Genomic DNA, 19,180 nt, shown 5'->3' on the forward strand with positions numbered 1-19,180 from the left:
CTCATATATTAGTTTCACCTTTTAAGTTGCATTAGTGAAATAAATTAACTTTTTCACGACATTCTAATTTTTTGAGTTTCACCTGTATACAAGCGGAAGGGCGGTCACGTGATCGGACTAGAAATTAAACTGCGAAACTGAAAAAGCATGGGATTCAGTCCAACCAAAAACAACACTAACGACAGAGCGTAAATCTCTAAGTCTTAACTCTGCACTTATAGCCCAATATAAAAAAACAAAGTACACACCATTATGTTTTTCACATGTGCTATAGACCCTCTTTAAAAATTCCTTCAGCCAGTCTCTCAAATAAAAAAGGGGAAAATGAACCCTTAACATTTTCTTCCAGCCTCAATAAAACAGTGCCTGCCAGGCTGCCCAAGAGTTAACCCCTAAAGGTCATAATATGTCCCATATGATAATCCACTCGAGGAATTAACCTTCAAAGTGCTGTCCTTCTGTACCTAGAAGGCAAATGCACTTACCTGTGGATCCAGCTGCAGGGCCGGAACAGATTCTTTAGGTGTGATAGACACTCCACTCTCTGTCAGGTACCTGAAGAAAAAGAAAGAACAGAGTAACCAACCCTGGCTTTCCATGAAGTAAAAGCCACCACTACTCTTACTAAAGAGATTGACATGGACACAGCATAGCCCCAAATCCTTGCTTGCAGGGAAAAGTACCCATAAAAGGATTAAATATCTTCATACACCAACTTTGCACATCCTTTATTGACAAAGGCAAAGAGAATGACTGGGGATTATGGGTAAGGGAAGTTACACTTAACAGCTTTGCTGAGGTGCTGTTTGCCTCCTCCTGCTGGCCAGGAGTTGAATATCCCACTAGTAATTGGAATTACGTCATGGACTCTCCATGCCATTGGAAAGAAATACAGATGTGTTTCAATCTTTATTCTACTATCAGAAGATCTACTCAGGCCCAGTATTAATTATATTAATATTAATAATACATGTATTAATAATACGATTACTGGTATTTGTATTGTTTTCTATATTTGTACTTACATCTGACCAATCACCTGTCTTCCACTGTGGGCACAGGAAGTCACTACACCGTTGCTCTGTGAGCTTTTCCTGCTGACTACATTTGATGTCATCCAACAGTTCATTAACGGCATTTACACACATGGCTCTGCGTCTTCTTGTCCCCGTACCACAACTTTTTGAGCACTGAAAGAGATGAGAAGAAAGAAACAAATTAGATGTGTGGAAGGAGAATGAGTCTGGCAAAGAGAATTATAAAGGATCACAGTACGGACAAACAGTAGCTTAGGTAGACCAGAGAGGATGTAATCAAAGCATAATACAATGAGTATGCAGATGAGAAGCAACACATTTTTAGAGATATTATGAAACTTGAAGTGGTAGGAATTAACCAAGAACAGAACAAGAGGAAGATCAGAGTCAAATGTAACCCATAAAACATAGGGGATGAAGTGATAACAGTAATTGAGATGCAAAGGGTGGTAATAATGGATGAAGGGAACAAACAATGTCCTCCAGCTTTTAAAAGTTTGAAAACAGACATTTATTCAGCAAACATTGGTCCAAAGTGAAAATAGCAACCTTTCGGGCTAATCCTTGCCCTTAGTCATGCTCGATTAGCCCAAAAACATTGCGATTTTTCCTTTGGATCCATGTTTGCTGAATAAATGTCTGTTTTAAAAATTTTAAAAGCTGGAGGACACTGTTTGTTTGCTGAATCTGGTAAAACACCTCTGTTTGTTAATAGTAGGGCTGTGTCCACAACGGCAATTGTGAATAATAGATGAATGGGAAGGAGTAGCCAAATTTTGGTAATATAGAGTGCCCGTAATGAGAAGACATCCAGGATCAGATAGTTTTTGGAACTCTGTGAAACAAGTGAGCACATGTTTGGAGCAAATAAGTAGAATTCAATGTCATGAGCATACAGGTAAGAATGAAAGCAACAAGTCTTTAGTAAGCAGCCTAGTGATGATAAGCACCACTATAAAGTATAGCCAAAGTATGAGAGCATATGCACCCAGGAATATGATGAAGGTACGGTTAGAGAGACAGAGAACCATAAAGAGACAATCTACTTCAGAATTCTTATTGTTTAAAAAGATAGATAATCCCTTTATAACCCATTCCCAAGTTTTGCACAATAAACACTGTTATATTAATATACTTTTAATATCTGTGATTACCTTGTATCTAAATTTGTAGGGTTTGGAGTAGAAGGGGATGGTCAATGGTATTTAATGCATAAGACAAATACAGAGAGTTCTATATTCAGTTGAACAAACTTCAATATAATCTTCCCTTATTGTAAACGGCTTTAGGGGTGGTGAAACTTTTTGAAATTATGTTCCCAAAATGGAGATAATCTTTAAAACACAAAATGTATCTTGAGTACCCATGGAACATTTTGAAAAAAAAAATGTAATGGGAAATTTGCTTCTTGAGTACCCATGGTACTTTTTAAAAACAAATTAATTTAATAATAATGAAACATTTAAGCTATGTTTTTCTTATAAATCCATAACTTAAATATAGACAAATAAAGCTTAACTGGATTCACACATAAAATAGTTTATTACGTACTACAATTGTGGCCAATTAAACCAAACTAGATAGTGGTAGACCAGAGGTAAAGTCCCAAAAAATTTGTTCTGGGTGCCATAGATTCACTACCCATGCCCTAGTTAGTTTAATACAATACAATACAACTTTCATTTTACATTGTTACAGGGTACTGACATTTGCTAGCTTATATTTCAATTCTCTTTTAGATAAGGTATGAAATACAAAAATATTGTACAACATTGGAAGTTTCATCACACCATTTTTTTTAACTGTAATCTTTACTATATTTTACTGCAATATTGGCTCAATAATACAGACAGTAAATTAGGACCTCACAGCTGTGATTAGAGGCAGATTACTACAAACAATGGTTATAAGTCTCTACTTACATCTGACCATGCTGAATATCGCCAACCTCCTGTGTTACAGTCCCCAGTACATTTTTCTTTACTGCTTGGCTTTTGCAGACCGCTGCAGAATCGGTCATCTACCTTTTCCGTCTTTCCTTCAACCCTAATGTACTTTGCACAGTAAATGTCCAGTAAACGGAAACCTATACCACACTGCGCAGTGCATTCACTCTTTCTGGCTACGTGCCACCTGGGGGAAATACAAAAACAAATATATAAACTAACTAGCAGAAGAATTTCAGATAAATAATGTAAACTAATTACTATAATACATTTGCCCTGATTTATGTTATAGATTGTGCCTTAGAGTTTACTGACCCTCTAAATTCGTCCCTGCATGCTTAAACAGGAAGTTTAACTAAAAAAAAATCTTAGATGCCTATTTGAACAAGTGACTTAAAGGGACAGTCAACACCAGAATTTTTGTTGTTTAAAAAGATAGATAATCCCTTTATTACCCATTCACCAGTTTTGCAAAACCAACACTGTTATATTAATACCCTTTTTACTTCTGTGACTAACTTGTATCTAAGCATCTTCTGACCGCCCCTAATCACATGACTTTTAGTTATTATCTATTGACTTGCATTTTAGCCAATTAGTGCAGTGTCTGCCACTAGCCACGGGCGTGATCACAATGCTATCTATATGGCCTACATGAGCTTGCTCTGCCCTGCTGTGAAAAGTAAATAAAATAGAGGCGGCCTTCAAGGGCTTAGAAATTATCATATGTGCCTTCCTAGGTTTGCTTTCAACTAGAATACCAAGAGAACAAAGCAAAAATGTTGATAAAAGTAAATTGGAAAGTTGTTTTAATAATCAGATTCTGAATGTTAAGTGATATTTTAGATGGACTTTAATTGATCATTTCCAATAAAGATGCGCTTTAACTTACTTTTTAATCTTGCCCTGCCATTCTAATACTGCATGCCTCCACCCCACCCCCCCCCCTTTCAAAAGTAATATTTTTTGTAAGCTAACATTTTGAACTGCTCTCCAAGCAGCGCTCTAGCTACAATAAAAGTGCCATAGGGATAGAGTGTTGATTGGAGAACAGTTCAAACTGTCCCATGACATTAAAGGGACATGAAACCCAATTTTTTTCTTTTGTGATTTAGAAAGAGCATGTCATTTTAAACCACTTTCTAATTTACTTCTATTATCTAATTTGCTTCATTTTCTTGATATCACTTGCTGAAAAGCATATCTAGATATGCTCAGTAGCTGCTGATTGGTTGCTGCACATAGAGGCCTTGTGTGATTGGCTCACACATGTGCATTGCTATTTCTTCAACAAAGGATATCTAAAGAATTGAGCAAATTAGATAATATAAGTAAATTGGAAAGTTGTTTAAAATTGCATGCCCTATCTGAATCATGAAAGTTTAATTTTGACTAGACTGTCCCTTTAATACAATTATACAAATAATTGTATCTGTATTTATTTTCCTTTATGAAGCAACCTCCTATTCCTTTATACTTAAAGGGACATGAAACCCATTTTTTTTCTTTCATGATTCAAATAGAAATACCTATCTAGATATCTCTTCATCAAAGAATACCATGAGAACAAAGCAAATTTTACACTAGAACTAAATTTGAAACTTTTTTGTAAAATTGCATGATCTGTCTGAATTACAAAAGAAAAATATTGGGTTTCTTGTTCCTTTAATTGCTACTGTTGTTGTATCAGGGAACCCTGCTGCCCTCCTTTTTCCCTATGCTCAGTAAATTATCAAATCTAGTGGAGACCCCAGAAATGTTTAAGTAACCACCAGTTTAAGAAGCACAGATGCAAATAGCCTGCTATAATGGTGCTGTCCAACCTAAGGGCCGGAGGCCATGCCGCCACCTTCTATCTTTGAACATTAAAGGGGCATACAACTCAAAACTTTAACATAGTATTTCAATTTAAAAAATAAATATTTGTACAATACACATGTTTAAGCAAACAAGATTCTAGTAAAAGTTATGACTGACTGTTTAAGTGAGAGTTTTTACTGTGCACAGAGCATGCGTACATATGCCCAGTGCACATGCATTCAAGCACCTCGCCTGCGCAGAGAGCATATATTGGGCAAATGTATCATCATTGCAGATGGGAAGGTTTGCAAGTAGTGCACTTGTGTGCCTGCAAATTGCATCGTGAAATGTAACATTGCACAAGTGGTTTACTTTTGCAGTACCGCCCCCAGCTCCGGTGCATCAAATTGTTCTAGAGCAGGGCATGTCAATCACCCAAAACGAGTGAGCGTCAGGATGATTAAGTTCTCCACCTCTGAGGTGGCAGAGAGATAAAATAAGCAGTTTCTGCTTCATAAATATGTGGCCGAAGGCTCACTCATGCGAACCTACTCTGCATAGCCAAAAAAACTACGCAATCTACATAATTGGTTCAGTAATGTCTCAGTTTGTATAACTGCTGACACATACCACTGCCAGCTTTGTAAGCAAGCTCAATGTTTTAATGAAGGTAAATGTGGCATATGCACATATGCTCCATGCACAGTAAAAGTTATCACTGAAAAAGTCATACCATTCACTAGATGCAAAAATGTTTCAATACTGAAACACAATCATAAGCATTTTTGTAATATATTTAGCTTTTCCAAAAGCTACAGTATTCTATGACTGGCTTATTCTTGTCCGCTCTGTATGTGGGTTTGTGAGTACATGAGAGCATGGGGCATTTAGACTGCAAGGAATTGGTCACTTTATAAAGAAGATATTTTTGTGTCAATTTATAGAAATGTTTTTTTTCCTTGTAAGTAAATAAAAACATAATTTATGTAAGAACTTACCTGATAAATTCATTTCTTTCATATTAGCAAGAGTCCATGAGCTAGTGACGTATGGGATATACATTCCTACCAGGAGGGGCAAAGTTTCCCAAACCTTAAAATGCCTATAAATACACCCCTCACCACACCCACAATTCAGTTTAACGAATAGCCAAGAATTGGGGTGATAAAAAAGTGCGAAAGCATATAAAATAAGGAATTGGAATAATTGTGCTTTATACAAAAAAATCATAACCACCACAAAAAGGGTGGGCCTCATGGACTCTTGCTAATATGAAAGAAATGAATTTATCAGGTAAGTTCTTACATAAATTATGTTTTCTTTCATGTAATTAGCAAGAGTCCATGAGCTAGTGACGTATGGGATAATGATTACCCAAGATGTGGATCTTTCCACACAAGAGTCACTAGAGAGGGAGGGATAAAATAAAGACAGCCAATTCCTGCTGAAAATAATCCACACCCAAAATAAAGTTTAATAAAAAACATAAGCAGAAGATTCAGACTGAAACCGCTGCCTGAAGTACTTTTCTACCAAAAACTGCTTCAGAAGAAGAAAATACATCAAAATGGTAGAATTTAGTAAAAATATGCAAAGAGGACCAAGTTGCAGCTTTGCAAATCTGATCAACCGAAGCTTCATTCCTAAACGCCCAGGAAGTAGAAACTGACCTGGAAGAATGAGCTGTAATCCTCTGAGGCGGAGTTTTACCCGACTCAACATAGGCAAGATGAATTAAAGATTTCAACCAAGATGTTTTTTTCTTTCGGAAAGACTTAGTAGCTTCAACATAATATTTCAAAGCTCTAACAACATCCAAAGAATGCAATGATTTCTCCTTAGAATTCTTAGGATTAGGACATAATGAAGGAACCACAATTTCTCTACTAATGTTGTTGGAATTCACAACTTTATGTAAAAATTCAAAAGAAGTTCGCAACACCGCCTTATCCTGATGAAAAATCAGAAAAGGAGACTCACAAGAAAGAGCAGATAATTCAGAAACTCTTCTGGCAGAAGAGATGGCCAAAAGGAACAAAACTTTCCAAGAAAGTAATTTAATGACCAATGAATGCATAGGTTCAAAGGGAGGAGCTTGAAGAGCTCCCAGAACCAAATTCAAACTCCAAGGAGGAGAAATTGACTTAATGACAGGTTTTATACGAACCAAAGCTTGTACAAAACAATAAATATCAGGAAGAATAGCAATCTTTCTGTGAAAAAGAACAGAAAGAGCAGAGATTTGTCCTTTCAAGGAACTTGCAGACAAACCTTATCTAAACCATCCTGAAGAAACTGTAAAATTCTCGGTATTCTAAAAGAATGCCAAGAAAAATGATGAGAAAGACACCAAAAAATATAAGTCTTCCAGACTCTATAATATATCTCTCTAGATACAGATTTACGAGCCTGTAACATAGTATTAATTACAGAGTCAGAGAAACCTCTTTGACCAAGAATCAAGCGTTCAATCGCCATACCTTTAAATTTAAGGATTTCAGATCCTGATGGAAAAAAGGACCTTGTGACAGAAGGTCTGGTCTAACGGAAGAGTCCACGGTTGGCAAGAGGCCATCCGGACAAGATCCGCATACCAAACCTGTAAGGCCATGCCGGAGCTACCAGCAGAACAAACGAGCATTCCTTCAGAATCTTGGAGATTACTCTTGGAAGAAGAACTAGAGGCGGAAAGATATAGGCAGGAAGATACTTCCAAGGAAGTGATAATGCATCCACTGCCTCCGCCTAAGGATCCCGGGATCTGGACAGATATCTGGGAAGTTTCTTGTTTAGATGAGACGCCATCAGATCTATTTCTGGAAGTTCCCACATTTGAACAACCTGAAGAAATACCTCTGGGTGAAGAGACCATTCGCCCGGATGCAACGTTTGGCGACTGAGATAATCCGCTTCCCAATTGTCTACACCTGGGATATGAACCGCAGAGATTAGACAGGAGCTGGAGTCCGCCCAAACCAAAAAATTCGAGATACTTCTTTCATAGCCAGAGGACTGTGAGTCGCTCCTTGATGATTGATGTATGCCACAGTTGTGACATTGTCTGTCTGAAAACAAATGAACGATTCTCTCTACAGAAGAGGCCAAAACTGAAGAGCTCTGAAAATTGCACGGAGTTCCAAAATATTTATCGGTAATCTCACCTCCTGAGATTCCCAAACTCCTTGTGCCGACAGAGATCCCCACACAGCTCCCCAACCTGTGAGACTTGTATCTGTTGAAATTACAGTCCAGGTCGGAAGCACAAAAGAAGCCCCCTGAATTAAACGATGGTGATCTGTCCACCACGTTAGAGAGTGTCGAACAATCGGTTTTAAAGATATAAATTGAGATATCTTTGTGTAATCCTTGCACCATTGATTCAGCATACAGAGCTGAAGAGGTCGCATGTGAAAAACGAGCAAAGGGGATTGCGTCCAATGCAGCAGTCATAATACCTAGAATTTCCATGCATAAGGTTACCGAAGGGAATGATTGTGACTGAAGGTTTCGACAAGCTGAAAACAATTTTAGACGTCTCTTGTCTGTTAAAGACAGAGTCATGGACACTGAATCTATCTGGAAACCCAGAAAGGTTACCCTTGACTGAGGAATCAATGAACTTTTTGGTAAATTGATCCTCCAACCATGATCTTGAAGAAACAACACAAGTCGAATCGCATGAGATTCTTCGAATGAGAAGACTGAGCAAATACCAAGATAATCGTCCAAATAAGGAAATACCAAAACCCTGTTCTCTGAATACAGAAAGAAGGGCACCGAGAATTTTTGAAAAAAATTCTTGGAACTGAGGCTAGGCCAAACGGTAGAGCCACAAAACTGGTAATGCTTGTCTAAAAAGAGAATCTCAGACACGTGATCTGAATGAATCGGAATATGCAGATACACATCCTGCAAATCTATTGTAGACATAAAATGCCCTTGCTAAACAAAAGGCAGAATAGTCCTACAGTAACCATCTTGAACGTTGGTATACATAACGATTCAATATTGATAGATCCGGAACTGGTCTGAAGGAATTGACCTTCTTTGGTACAATGAAGAGATAAAATAAAACCCTAGCCCCTGTTCCAGAACTGGAACTGGCATAATTACTCCAGCCAACTCTAGATCTGAAACACATTTCAGAAATGCTGAGCCTTGCTGTGTTAACTGGGACACGGGAAAGAAAAAAATCTCTTAGCAGGAGGCCTTAACTGAAGCCAATTCTGTACCTTTCTGAAACAATGTTCTGAAACCAGAGATTGAGAATGGAATTGATCCAAACTCCTTTGAAGAAAACGTAATCTGCCCCATACCAGCTGAACTGGAAAAAGGGCCGCACCTTCATGGGTACTTAGGAGCTGACTATAGGTTTCTATAAGGCTTGGATATATTCCAAACTGGAAATAGTTTCCAAACTGATACCGCTCCTGAGGATGAAGGATCAGGCTTTTGTTCCTTATTATGAGAAAAAGAACGAATAAATGATTATTACCCTGGAAAGAAAGGGAAAAACAAAGTTAACTTAGAAGACATATCAGCATTCCAAGTTAAATCCATAAAGCTTTTCTAGCTAAAATAGCTAGAGACATATACCTGACATCAACTCAAATGATATCAAAAGATGGTATCACCAATAAAATTATTAGCATGTTATAGAATAAAAATAATGCTATAAAATTATGATCTGTTACTTGTTGCGCTAAAACTTCTAACCAAAAAGATGAAGCTGCAGCAACATCCGGTAAAAATATAGCAGGTCTAAGAAGATTACCTAAACATAAGTAAACTTTTCTTAGAAAGGATTCAATTTTCTTATCTAAAGGATCCTTAAATTTAGTACTATCTGCCGTAAGAATAGTAGTACATTATAGCAGGAATAGAGACAGCCCCAAACCTTAGGGATTTTGTCCCAAAAAACTCTAATCTGTCAGATGGCACAGAATATAATTGCTTAAACGTTTAGAAGGAGTAAAAGAATTACCCAAATTATTCCATTCCCTGGAAATTACTTCAGAAAAAGCATCAGGGAGATTAAACACTTCTGGAATAAATACAGGAGATTTAAAAACCCTATTTAAACGTTTAGATTTAGTATCAAGAGGACCAGAATCCTCTATATCTAAAGCAATTAATACTTCTTTAAATAAAGAACGAATAAATTCCATCTTGAACAAATACAAAGATTTAACAGCATCAACCTCTGAGACAGAAACTTCTGAACCAGAAGAACCATTATCAGTATCAGAACGATGATGTTCATTTAAAAATTCATCTGAAGTTTTTAAAAGACTTTTATGTAAACTAGAAGGAGAAATAACAGACATAGCCTTCTAAATGGATTTAAAAAATAAAAAAATAAAATCTCTTATGTTTATCAGGAACACTCTGAAAATTAAATGTTGACGGAACAGCAACAGGTAATATAACAGTACTAAAGGAAATTTTATCTGCATTAATAAGTTTGTCATGACATGCAATACAAACAACAGCTGGAGAAACAGATACCAAAAATTTATAGCAGATACACTTAGCTTGGTAGCTCCAGCCCCGGGCAGTGATTTTCCTGAAGTATCTTCTGACTCAGTTGCAACGTGGAACATCTTGCAATATGTAATAGAAAAAACAACATATAAAGCAAATTGATCAAAATCCTTAAATGACAGTTTCAGGAATGGGAAAAAAATGCCAGTGAACAAGCTTCTAGCAACCAGAAGCAATAAATAATGAAACTTAAATAATGTGGAGACAAAAGCGACGCCCATATTTTTTTAGCGCCAAACAAGACGCCCACATTATTTGGCGCCGAAATGCTTTTGGCGCCAAAAATGACGCCACATCCGGAACGCCGACATTTTTGGCGCAAAATAACGTCAAAAAAATGACGCAACTTCCGGCGACACGTATGACGCCGGAAACGGAAAAGAATTTTTGCGCCAAAAAAGTCCGCGCCAAGAATGACGCAATAAAATGAAGCATTTTCAGCCCCCGCGAGCCTAACAGCCCACAGGGAAAAAAGAGTCAAATTTTTGAAGGTAAGAAAAAATGATTAATTCAAATGCATTATCCCAAATATGAAACTGACTGTCTGAAAAATAAGGAAAGTTGAACATTCTGAGTCAAGGCAAATAAATGTTTGAATACATATATTTAGAACTTTATAAACAAAGTGCCCAACCATAGCTTAGAGTGTCACAGAAAATAAGATTTACTTACCCCAGGACACTCATCTACATGTAGTAGAAAGCCAAACCAGTACTGAAACGAGAATCAGCAGAGGTAATTGTATATATAAGAGTATATCGTCGATCTGAAAAGGGAGGTAAGAGATGAATCTCTACGACCGATAACAGAGAACCTATGAAATAGACCCCGTAGAAGGAGATCACTGCATTCAAATAGGCAATACTCTCCTCACATCCCTCTGACATTCACTGCACGCTGAGAGGAAAACCGGGCTCCAACTTGCTGCGGAGCGCATATCAACGTAGAATCTAGCACAAACTTACTTCACCACCTCCATCGGAGGCAAAGTTTGTAAAACTGAATTGTGGGTGTGGTGAGGGGTGTATTTATAGGCATTTTAAGGTTTGGGAAACTTTGCCCCTCCTGGTAGGAATGTATATCCCATACGTCACTAGCTCATGGACTCTTGCTAATTACATGAAAGAAATCTAGTGCACTCCTTATTTTTAAAGGCTGGACAGGCCTGTGCTACTGTATGTATGTATATACCGGTATATATATGTACAGTATATATATATATATATATATATATATATATATATGTGTGTGTGTTTTTCCTATCCCTAACTCCATGTATAAAGGTCTCTAAAGCTTTGTATGCTGGGGCAGATTTACTGCCAGATTACAAGTAGCGCTTTCAAGAAAAACACCTCCAGAAGTAAACTTTTAACGTGCACAGGTTAGCGTGTATTACAATTATGCAACGCATGCTAACTTCAGGATTTCAGATATCATAACTGTGCAAACTTCTTCTCCACATAGACTTCAATTATTATTATTTAAAATTTAAAAAAATGAACACATCGCTCGCAAGCTAAATCTGACCTCGTTTGACCAAGTGCGCTCAACCCGACATGAGTTATGAATATTTTACATTCCAATATTCTTCACATAGAAAAAAAAAATTATTTTATTTTTACATAGATATTCTATATTTATCTGATGATTATTTTGTAAAATATATATCTATACCAACAGATATATAAATGAATATCTATTTAAAAATACAAAGAACATTTTCCCCTATGTGAACAACATTGGAATGTAAAATATTTACAGTAAATACACAGTAAAACACATTATTAAATATTAAAAAAAATAATAATAATGTTTTCTTATGTTTAAAGGTGTTTGACAGGAAAGGGCTAGAGAGTATACATATATGTCTGTGCATATATGTGTTTATATGTAAATATATGTATGTATACACACACACATATATATATATATATAATTATATATATATATATATACACACACACACACACACACACACACATATATATATATATATATATATATACACCTATATATATATATATATATATATATATATATATATATATATATATTTCAAAAGACAGCACTCTCACATTAGTAACAACTGCCAGGGTGCCAACAGTTAAATATAACAAGTGGAAGAAGGCACTCTCTGGTCTTTTCAAGTGTACTTTATTTGAAAAAGTGTGACGTTTCAGGGAGGAAGGGGAGTGTGTCCCCGAAACGTCATACTTTTTTAAATAAAGTACACTTGAAAAGACCAGAGAGTGCCTTCTTCCACTTGTTATATTTATATATATATATGATATACGCCTTTCCATTCAAACATCTTGTGAGATACCATATACGTTGTAACTCAAATTATTCTGATTAATATTTATTTTAATATTTTTTATTAGATAGTGTATACTACTGTATATGAGTGAAACCCTTTTTTAAAATGTATGTATGTTGTATTTAGTGAAACTTTTATTTTAAACCTAAAATCGCGTGCACGCTAACGTTAGCCTTTAGTGTTTAATATGCAGAATAACAGAAGGTGTTGTTTAATGAATGGGCAGAGTAACCAAAACACAATTCATTCATAGAATATCCCATCAAAGTATTACATTCCAATATTTATCTATCTATCTATCTATCTATATGTCTGTCTGTCTGTCTGCCTGTCAATCTGTCTGTCTGTCTGTCTGTATATCTGTCTGGATCATTGAAAGCAATTCTATTCTTTAAATAAAATAAAAAAAATCAGTGGCTAATTAAATATTTATGTTTCATTGAAGATGTCCTTTCAGTCAGCATGGTGGTCCTTTTTACTGAAGGTGATGCCGGGGTATATTTCTTACATTCTGGGTGCTGACCACTAGGCTAGCAAGTGTAGCCAATCAGAGGCTTCACTTGGGGTGTTCTTGCATTCTTAAAGGGAAAGTTAGAGAATATCATTTTAAGACACTTAATTTAGCTTATATTATTAAATTGGCTTTGTTTTCTTGTTATCCTTTGCTGAAAATATATATGTATATATCCTCAGCAGCAACAATAAACCAGTGGCAGCACTATTTTCTGCCATGTACCAAAGTATCTTTTCAACAAAGAATACCATGGGAACAAAGCAAATTTGATAATAGAAGTAAATTGGAAACTATATATATATTGTATGTAATGTTTGAATCACAAAAGGAATTTTTTTGGGGTTTCATATCCCCTTTAACATAAATTGACAGAGATATTTTAGAAGAAATATGTTAATAAATCAGACATTACCTTAGTTCACATTCTGTGTTACATGGCTCAGTAATTGGTGTAGGTTGAGAAATTCGATCACATCTTTGATCAGAGACAACCAGTTGGTCAGATTCTCTCGTACATACAGGTTTCTTTTTTTGTTCACCTAAATAAATCATAATTTAACACAAAACAAAAGTAATCATGATATGATATGGGTGCAATGCTGTATATCTCAGTATATTCCCACTAGGCAAGATGTTTGATAAGAGATTCCTATGCTCCGGAATAAACACTTTTTAACTCTAAGATATTCTTTGTAGTCTAGAACAGTTTTTAAGATCATTAGGACCATGCGTTTTGGAGACGTTTATCATCATAGAGAGAAATCAAAACCTTTGAAAATGTGACACATTATTCAGCAATACCTAAATCTAACTTTTTTCCCCCCATATAACTCAAAAGATGTGCCAACTCTGAAACCTGAAGATGACGTTTCTTTGAACATACAGCACCCAATGCACATACAAAATAAGTGTCTGTAGATGATATCTCAGCGGTGTCCTTGAAAAAAGCATCTTTTAAAATCCAGTTTGAGGTTTATAGAAACGATAAGAATGTTACTAATTCATGACACTCAAAAACAGAATATCCAATCAAAAACACTGGGTTTACATTCAGATTGTTATTTCTGAAAAAAAACTCTAAATGGTACTGATTTAAGGGATTTATTGTAAGTGGTTGGGTTAGGGTACAGATAAATTCCTTGTATACCAGTAGGTATTAGAATTACTATGGGCTAGAATACAAGTGGAGTGGTAACATAAGTGCAGGCTCAATATATCAATATTGCAACCACTCTAAGCTACAAGTTGTAAGTAAATGTAATCTCTCAAATCCAATAGCATTTTATGCTCAAAGCTCATGTAAAGGGTTTGGCTCACAAAAAAAAGTCACTAAACACAAAAAAAACTATGATAAAGTTTTGTGACCTACACTATCCCCTTCCTACACTATTAACCCCTAATCCACCACATCCCCATCACAAACTACCCCACTACACTATTAAACCCTAAACCGCATAAACTCCTACACTACTTAACTACCTAAACCGCCATTACCCCACCACAATTACCAACTACTCTTTTAACCCCCTACCAGCAAGTCTCCCAGACCCCTAACCTAAGACCCCATAAGTTGCAAAAAATAAACAAACACTACCAGTAAACAAAAAAATTACCAAAAATAAAAAAACACAACCAGTAAAAGCCCTATCCTAAATCTAAAGTACCCTAAAAAAGCCCCTCTATAAAACCCTATAATAAAACTAAAATACCCCCCCCCAAAAAAAACCAAAAAAACTCTTTTTAAAAAACCTAATCTAAGAATCTCTTTGAAAAATGCATTTGTCGGGCAGTGCTGTGGTTGAAGTAATTATAGCTCTTTTTGGGAAAAAAAATATTGCTCTTTTGGCAAGAAATCTATCCTAAACCCCCCACCCCATAAAAAAATTAAATTACAAATCAGCCAAATAGAAATGCAAGGGGTCCTATATAAGGGGGAACCTTGCATTCAATCTTTAGTGTGCAGCGGTGACAGTATGAAGAAAGATCCGGTGGAAGATCAGAAGAGGACCGCCCAAAAGGACCAAGGAGTACTGCCAGGGGATCACCGCTGCTGCTCCCCAAAGGAGCCGGATTCAAAATGGTGAGTAAAAACTATGGGGTTTAGGTCATAGGTTTTTTTGGAGGGCTATTTTGGATAGATTTTTTGCCAAAAAAGATATAATCACTTTTTTTTTCCAAAAGAGCCATGATCACTTTTTTGGCAAAATAGTTATAATCACCAGGGCACTGCCTGACAAATGCCCTTTTCAGGGTTATTTTTAGATAAGTTTTGTTAAAGATATTTTTTTTTGGGGGGGGGATTATTTTAGTTTTAATATAGTTTTTTTTTAGGGGAGCTTTTTTAGGGTACTTTCATTTTAGGATAGGGCATTTACTGGTAGTGTATTTTTAATTTTGGTCTTTTTTTTATTTTACTGGTAGTGTTTTTTTATTTTTTTTTGTAACTTAGGGGGTCTTTGGTTAGCTGTTAGGGGGTTATAAGAGTAGGGGGTTATTGCAGTAGAGGTAATGGCAGTTCAGAGGGTTAAGTAGTGTAGGGGTTATTGCGGTTTAGGGGTTAATAGTGTAGCGGGTAGTTTTTGATAGGGGGATGTGGCGGATTAGGGGTTAATAGAGTAGCAGGGTAGTTAGCGATGGGAGATGTGACGGATTAGGTGTTAATAGTATAGTGGGGCTAAAAGAGTAGGGGTTATTAGAGTAGGGGGCTTATTGTGATGGGGGTTAACACACAAGTATAGGTTTTTAACTTCGCTGCTCCATTGAAATCAATACGGTTATTGTGATATTGCAAACATGATATCCTGTGTGTGCGAGAGCGCAACATTTTTACTTTCAACATGTAAAACCAGCGGTACCAAACGTGCGCAAAAAGTTATCTTTTAGCAAAGTTAACGTTTCAGTGGGAGCGGTAATTACCGCTCCACTTGTAATCTAGCCCTTTGTAAGATATATATAGAGCTAGTAGACAATACAAATAAGCATATCTACATGTGTTATGAGGACTTAGTGGAGCAGTGTTAGTATTTACGTATACTCTTTGTTTTTTGTTTTGTTATTGTTCAAGAATAAAGATCTAAGTAGTATTTTTTTTGCATTATTAATTATTTGACTGTTTGATGTGTACCTTACCTTTGTATAATTTTTTATCAATAAAGTTGGATTCAAAAATTCTATGTAAGATTTATAAAACAATTATGACCAATCAACATTATGACATATACTGTTCTGACTTCAACATTATACAATAATATTCACACAAATAATATGACTTCATAGAGAAGCAAAATTTATTGGAGAGTAAAGCTGAATTTAAAAATGTGCCAATGGAGAGACCAAAATTATCATAATTTTGTGACATACAGAGGGAAGTCCTTTTTCTATGTGTTATTACTCCTGATTAATGAGAAATATAAAATGCAACTCCAAATTGGAGAAAGTCTGCAGCTTTAAGCTTAAATACTTATTATTCAGTAATGTTTGTCTAATTTATCTATCCACTTACTAGCAGTTAATTTATGTGAATGAATGAGTAAAAGTCTAAAGATTTTCAGCACTCCAGTGCTTGTAAATAGCTGTACCTATAGAACAATGAATAATTCAAGCGAATGCTAATGTCAATACAATTTGACTTTAACCTCTTTTGGGTTACAAAGAGCTAATAGTATGTACGTGAGATTTGATGCTCCATTAAATTTCTACCTTGGCAAAGCTTACTGCACGTCTGCCATGGCCCATACGGATTCCAGAAGAATTGCTGCGGTTTATCCTCAATTGGAATATTAAACGTAAATCGAACATCAGGGTTATACAAATTACCAACCGATAAAATCTGAAAAAACAAAAACAAAAGCTAAGGTTAAGACCTCTGTATTCTAGGTTATTTACATTGAAGCATGGGAAAGCTTTTTCCATTTCCATTACCTGAAGCACAATTTCTTGCTCAATTCTATCCGTGCAGTTTATTCTTTCAACCGCGTGGTCTGAGCCGCTGTATTCAATCACAGCGTTTCCTACTTTGATTTCTCTTTTAAACATACTAACCACAAAGTCACCATTTAGGAGAAATTCTCCTTGGCTGTTTGACAAAGCTGCAGATAGAAACATAGCACTGTAATTAATCCCCTAGTTGCAGAAAAATACAGACACTAAAGCTAGGAGTGTAAAAAACATGTTAAAATGACATACAGTGGCATATTTAGGTTATGTGCTGCCCTAGGCACTTACAATTCTGCTGCCCCCCTCCCCCAACGTTTTAGGCCTTTTTTGGCCATAATTTATTCTAGGAGCATGTAACATGACTTTTTTCATGGCATTTCCTAAGTAAATGTTTATTTTCAAGTGTGCTCCTGTGTGTGTAGTGCAGTGATTGTTTAGTGCAGTGTGCGTGTGTGTGGGTATAGTGAGTGTGTGTGTAGTTGGACTCAAAAAGTGCTGCCCCCACCAAATCTGCCACCCTAGGCAAATGCCTTGTTTGCTTTAACCAAAATACGCCCCTGATGACATATATCATACAAATTGTTCCTCTACTAACATAAATTTGTATTATCACTTATTTATATATATATATATATATATATATAAATATATATATATATGTAAAGTATTAAGAAGGTTAAAGCAACATCATATTCAGCTAAAGTAAATAAATAAAAGCTCTTTTTCGCCACTGCATTTCATTTTTATGCCAAGCATTACCTAGATGGTCTGTCAATCATCCTGGGAGAACTTATATAGTTTACTGAATGGAGCAGGGGGTATGACCTATGATTGCTGTAAAATAAATCTTCCATAAGTCTTAATATAAATATATATATATATATATATATATATATATATATATATATATATATATATACTAGTGGGAAAGCAGATACTAGTGGATTCTGAAAAAAGCAGCGTGGTGAAAGAATCCATCCAGGTTGATTCTTTCACCACCCCTTTAGCTCTCTCTTCCCCCTCTCTTTTGCTCTCTTTCCCCCCTCTCTTTTGCGCTCTCTTCCCCCCTCTCTTTTGCGTTATCTTCGCCGTATCTTTTGCTCTCTCTCCCCCCATCTTTTGATCTCTCTCCCCCTCTCTTTTGCTCTCTCTCCCCTCTCATTTGCTCTCTCCCCCCCTCTTTTGCTCTCTCTCCCCCCTCTCTTTTGCTTTCTCTCCCCTCTCTTTTGCTTTCTCTCCCCTCTCTTTTGCTTTCTCTCCCCTCTCTTTTGCTTTCTCTCCCCCCTTTCTTTTGCTCTCTCTTCCCCTTCACTTTTGATCTCTCCCCCCCCTCTCTTTTGCTCGCTCTCTCCCCTTTCTTTTGCTTTCTCTCCCCTCTCTTTTGCGCTCTCCCCCCTCTCTTTTGCTCTCTCTTCCCCTTCACTTTTGCTCTCTCCTCCCTCTCTTTTGCTCTCTCTCCCCCTTCTCTTTTGCTCTCTCTCCCCTCTCAGTCTGTGCTGTTAAATTAAAAAAAAATTGAACTACCGAAAAAAATAAACAAATTATCAAAAATAAAACCTAATCCCTATGAAAATAAAAAAGCCCCCCCAAAATAAAAACACCCCCTAATCTAATGCTTAACTACCAATAGCCCTTAAAAGGGCTTTTTGTAGGGCATTGCTCTAAGTTAAACAGCTCTTTTGCAGTTACCAAAAAGTCCCCCCTAACAGTAAAACCCACCACCCCCCAAAATAAATAAACCTAACACTAAAAAACCTAAACTATCCATTGCCCTGAAAAGGGAATTTGTATTGCATTGCCCTTAAAAGGGCATTCAGCTCTTTTGATGCCCATCCCTAATCTAAAAAAAAAAAAACTAAATCTAATTCCTAAAAATTAAAAAAATTAAAGAGACAGTCTACCATAGAATTGTTATTGTTTTAAAAGATAGATAATCCCTTTATTACCCATTCCCCAGTTTTGCATAACCAACACAGTTATATTAATATACTTTTTACCTCTGTGATTACTTTGTATAAGAAACCTTCTTCCAGCCCCCTGATCATATGACTGTGACTGTTTATTTAGCATTGTTTTGTGCTAAATC

The 19,180-nt window shown here is 36.2% G+C and overlaps 1 protein-coding gene across 1 annotated transcript in view; it reads right to left on the bottom strand.

Moving 5' to 3' along the window:
• The window catches only part of ADAMTS9 (ADAM metallopeptidase with thrombospondin type 1 motif 9), a 527,878-nt gene that overhangs the window by 286,107 nt on the left and 222,591 nt on the right, over positions 1-19,180 (bottom strand). Inside the window, exons 18-22 of the mRNA XM_053721004.1 lie at positions 17,080-17,246; positions 16,858-16,987; positions 13,571-13,697; positions 2,960-3,170; positions 1,026-1,190 (exon numbers count right to left, since the gene is read on the bottom strand). Coding sequence (XP_053576979.1) covers positions 1,026-1,190; positions 2,960-3,170; positions 13,571-13,697; positions 16,858-16,987; positions 17,080-17,246 — 800 coding nt within the window. The remainder of the gene's footprint in view (positions 1-1,025; positions 1,191-2,959; positions 3,171-13,570; positions 13,698-16,857; positions 16,988-17,079; positions 17,247-19,180) is intronic.

The sequence above is a fragment of the Bombina bombina genome, chromosome 7, assembly GCF_027579735.1.
Source record: "Bombina bombina isolate aBomBom1 chromosome 7, aBomBom1.pri, whole genome shotgun sequence".
Taxonomy (NCBI): domain Eukaryota; kingdom Metazoa; phylum Chordata; class Amphibia; order Anura; family Bombinatoridae; genus Bombina; species Bombina bombina.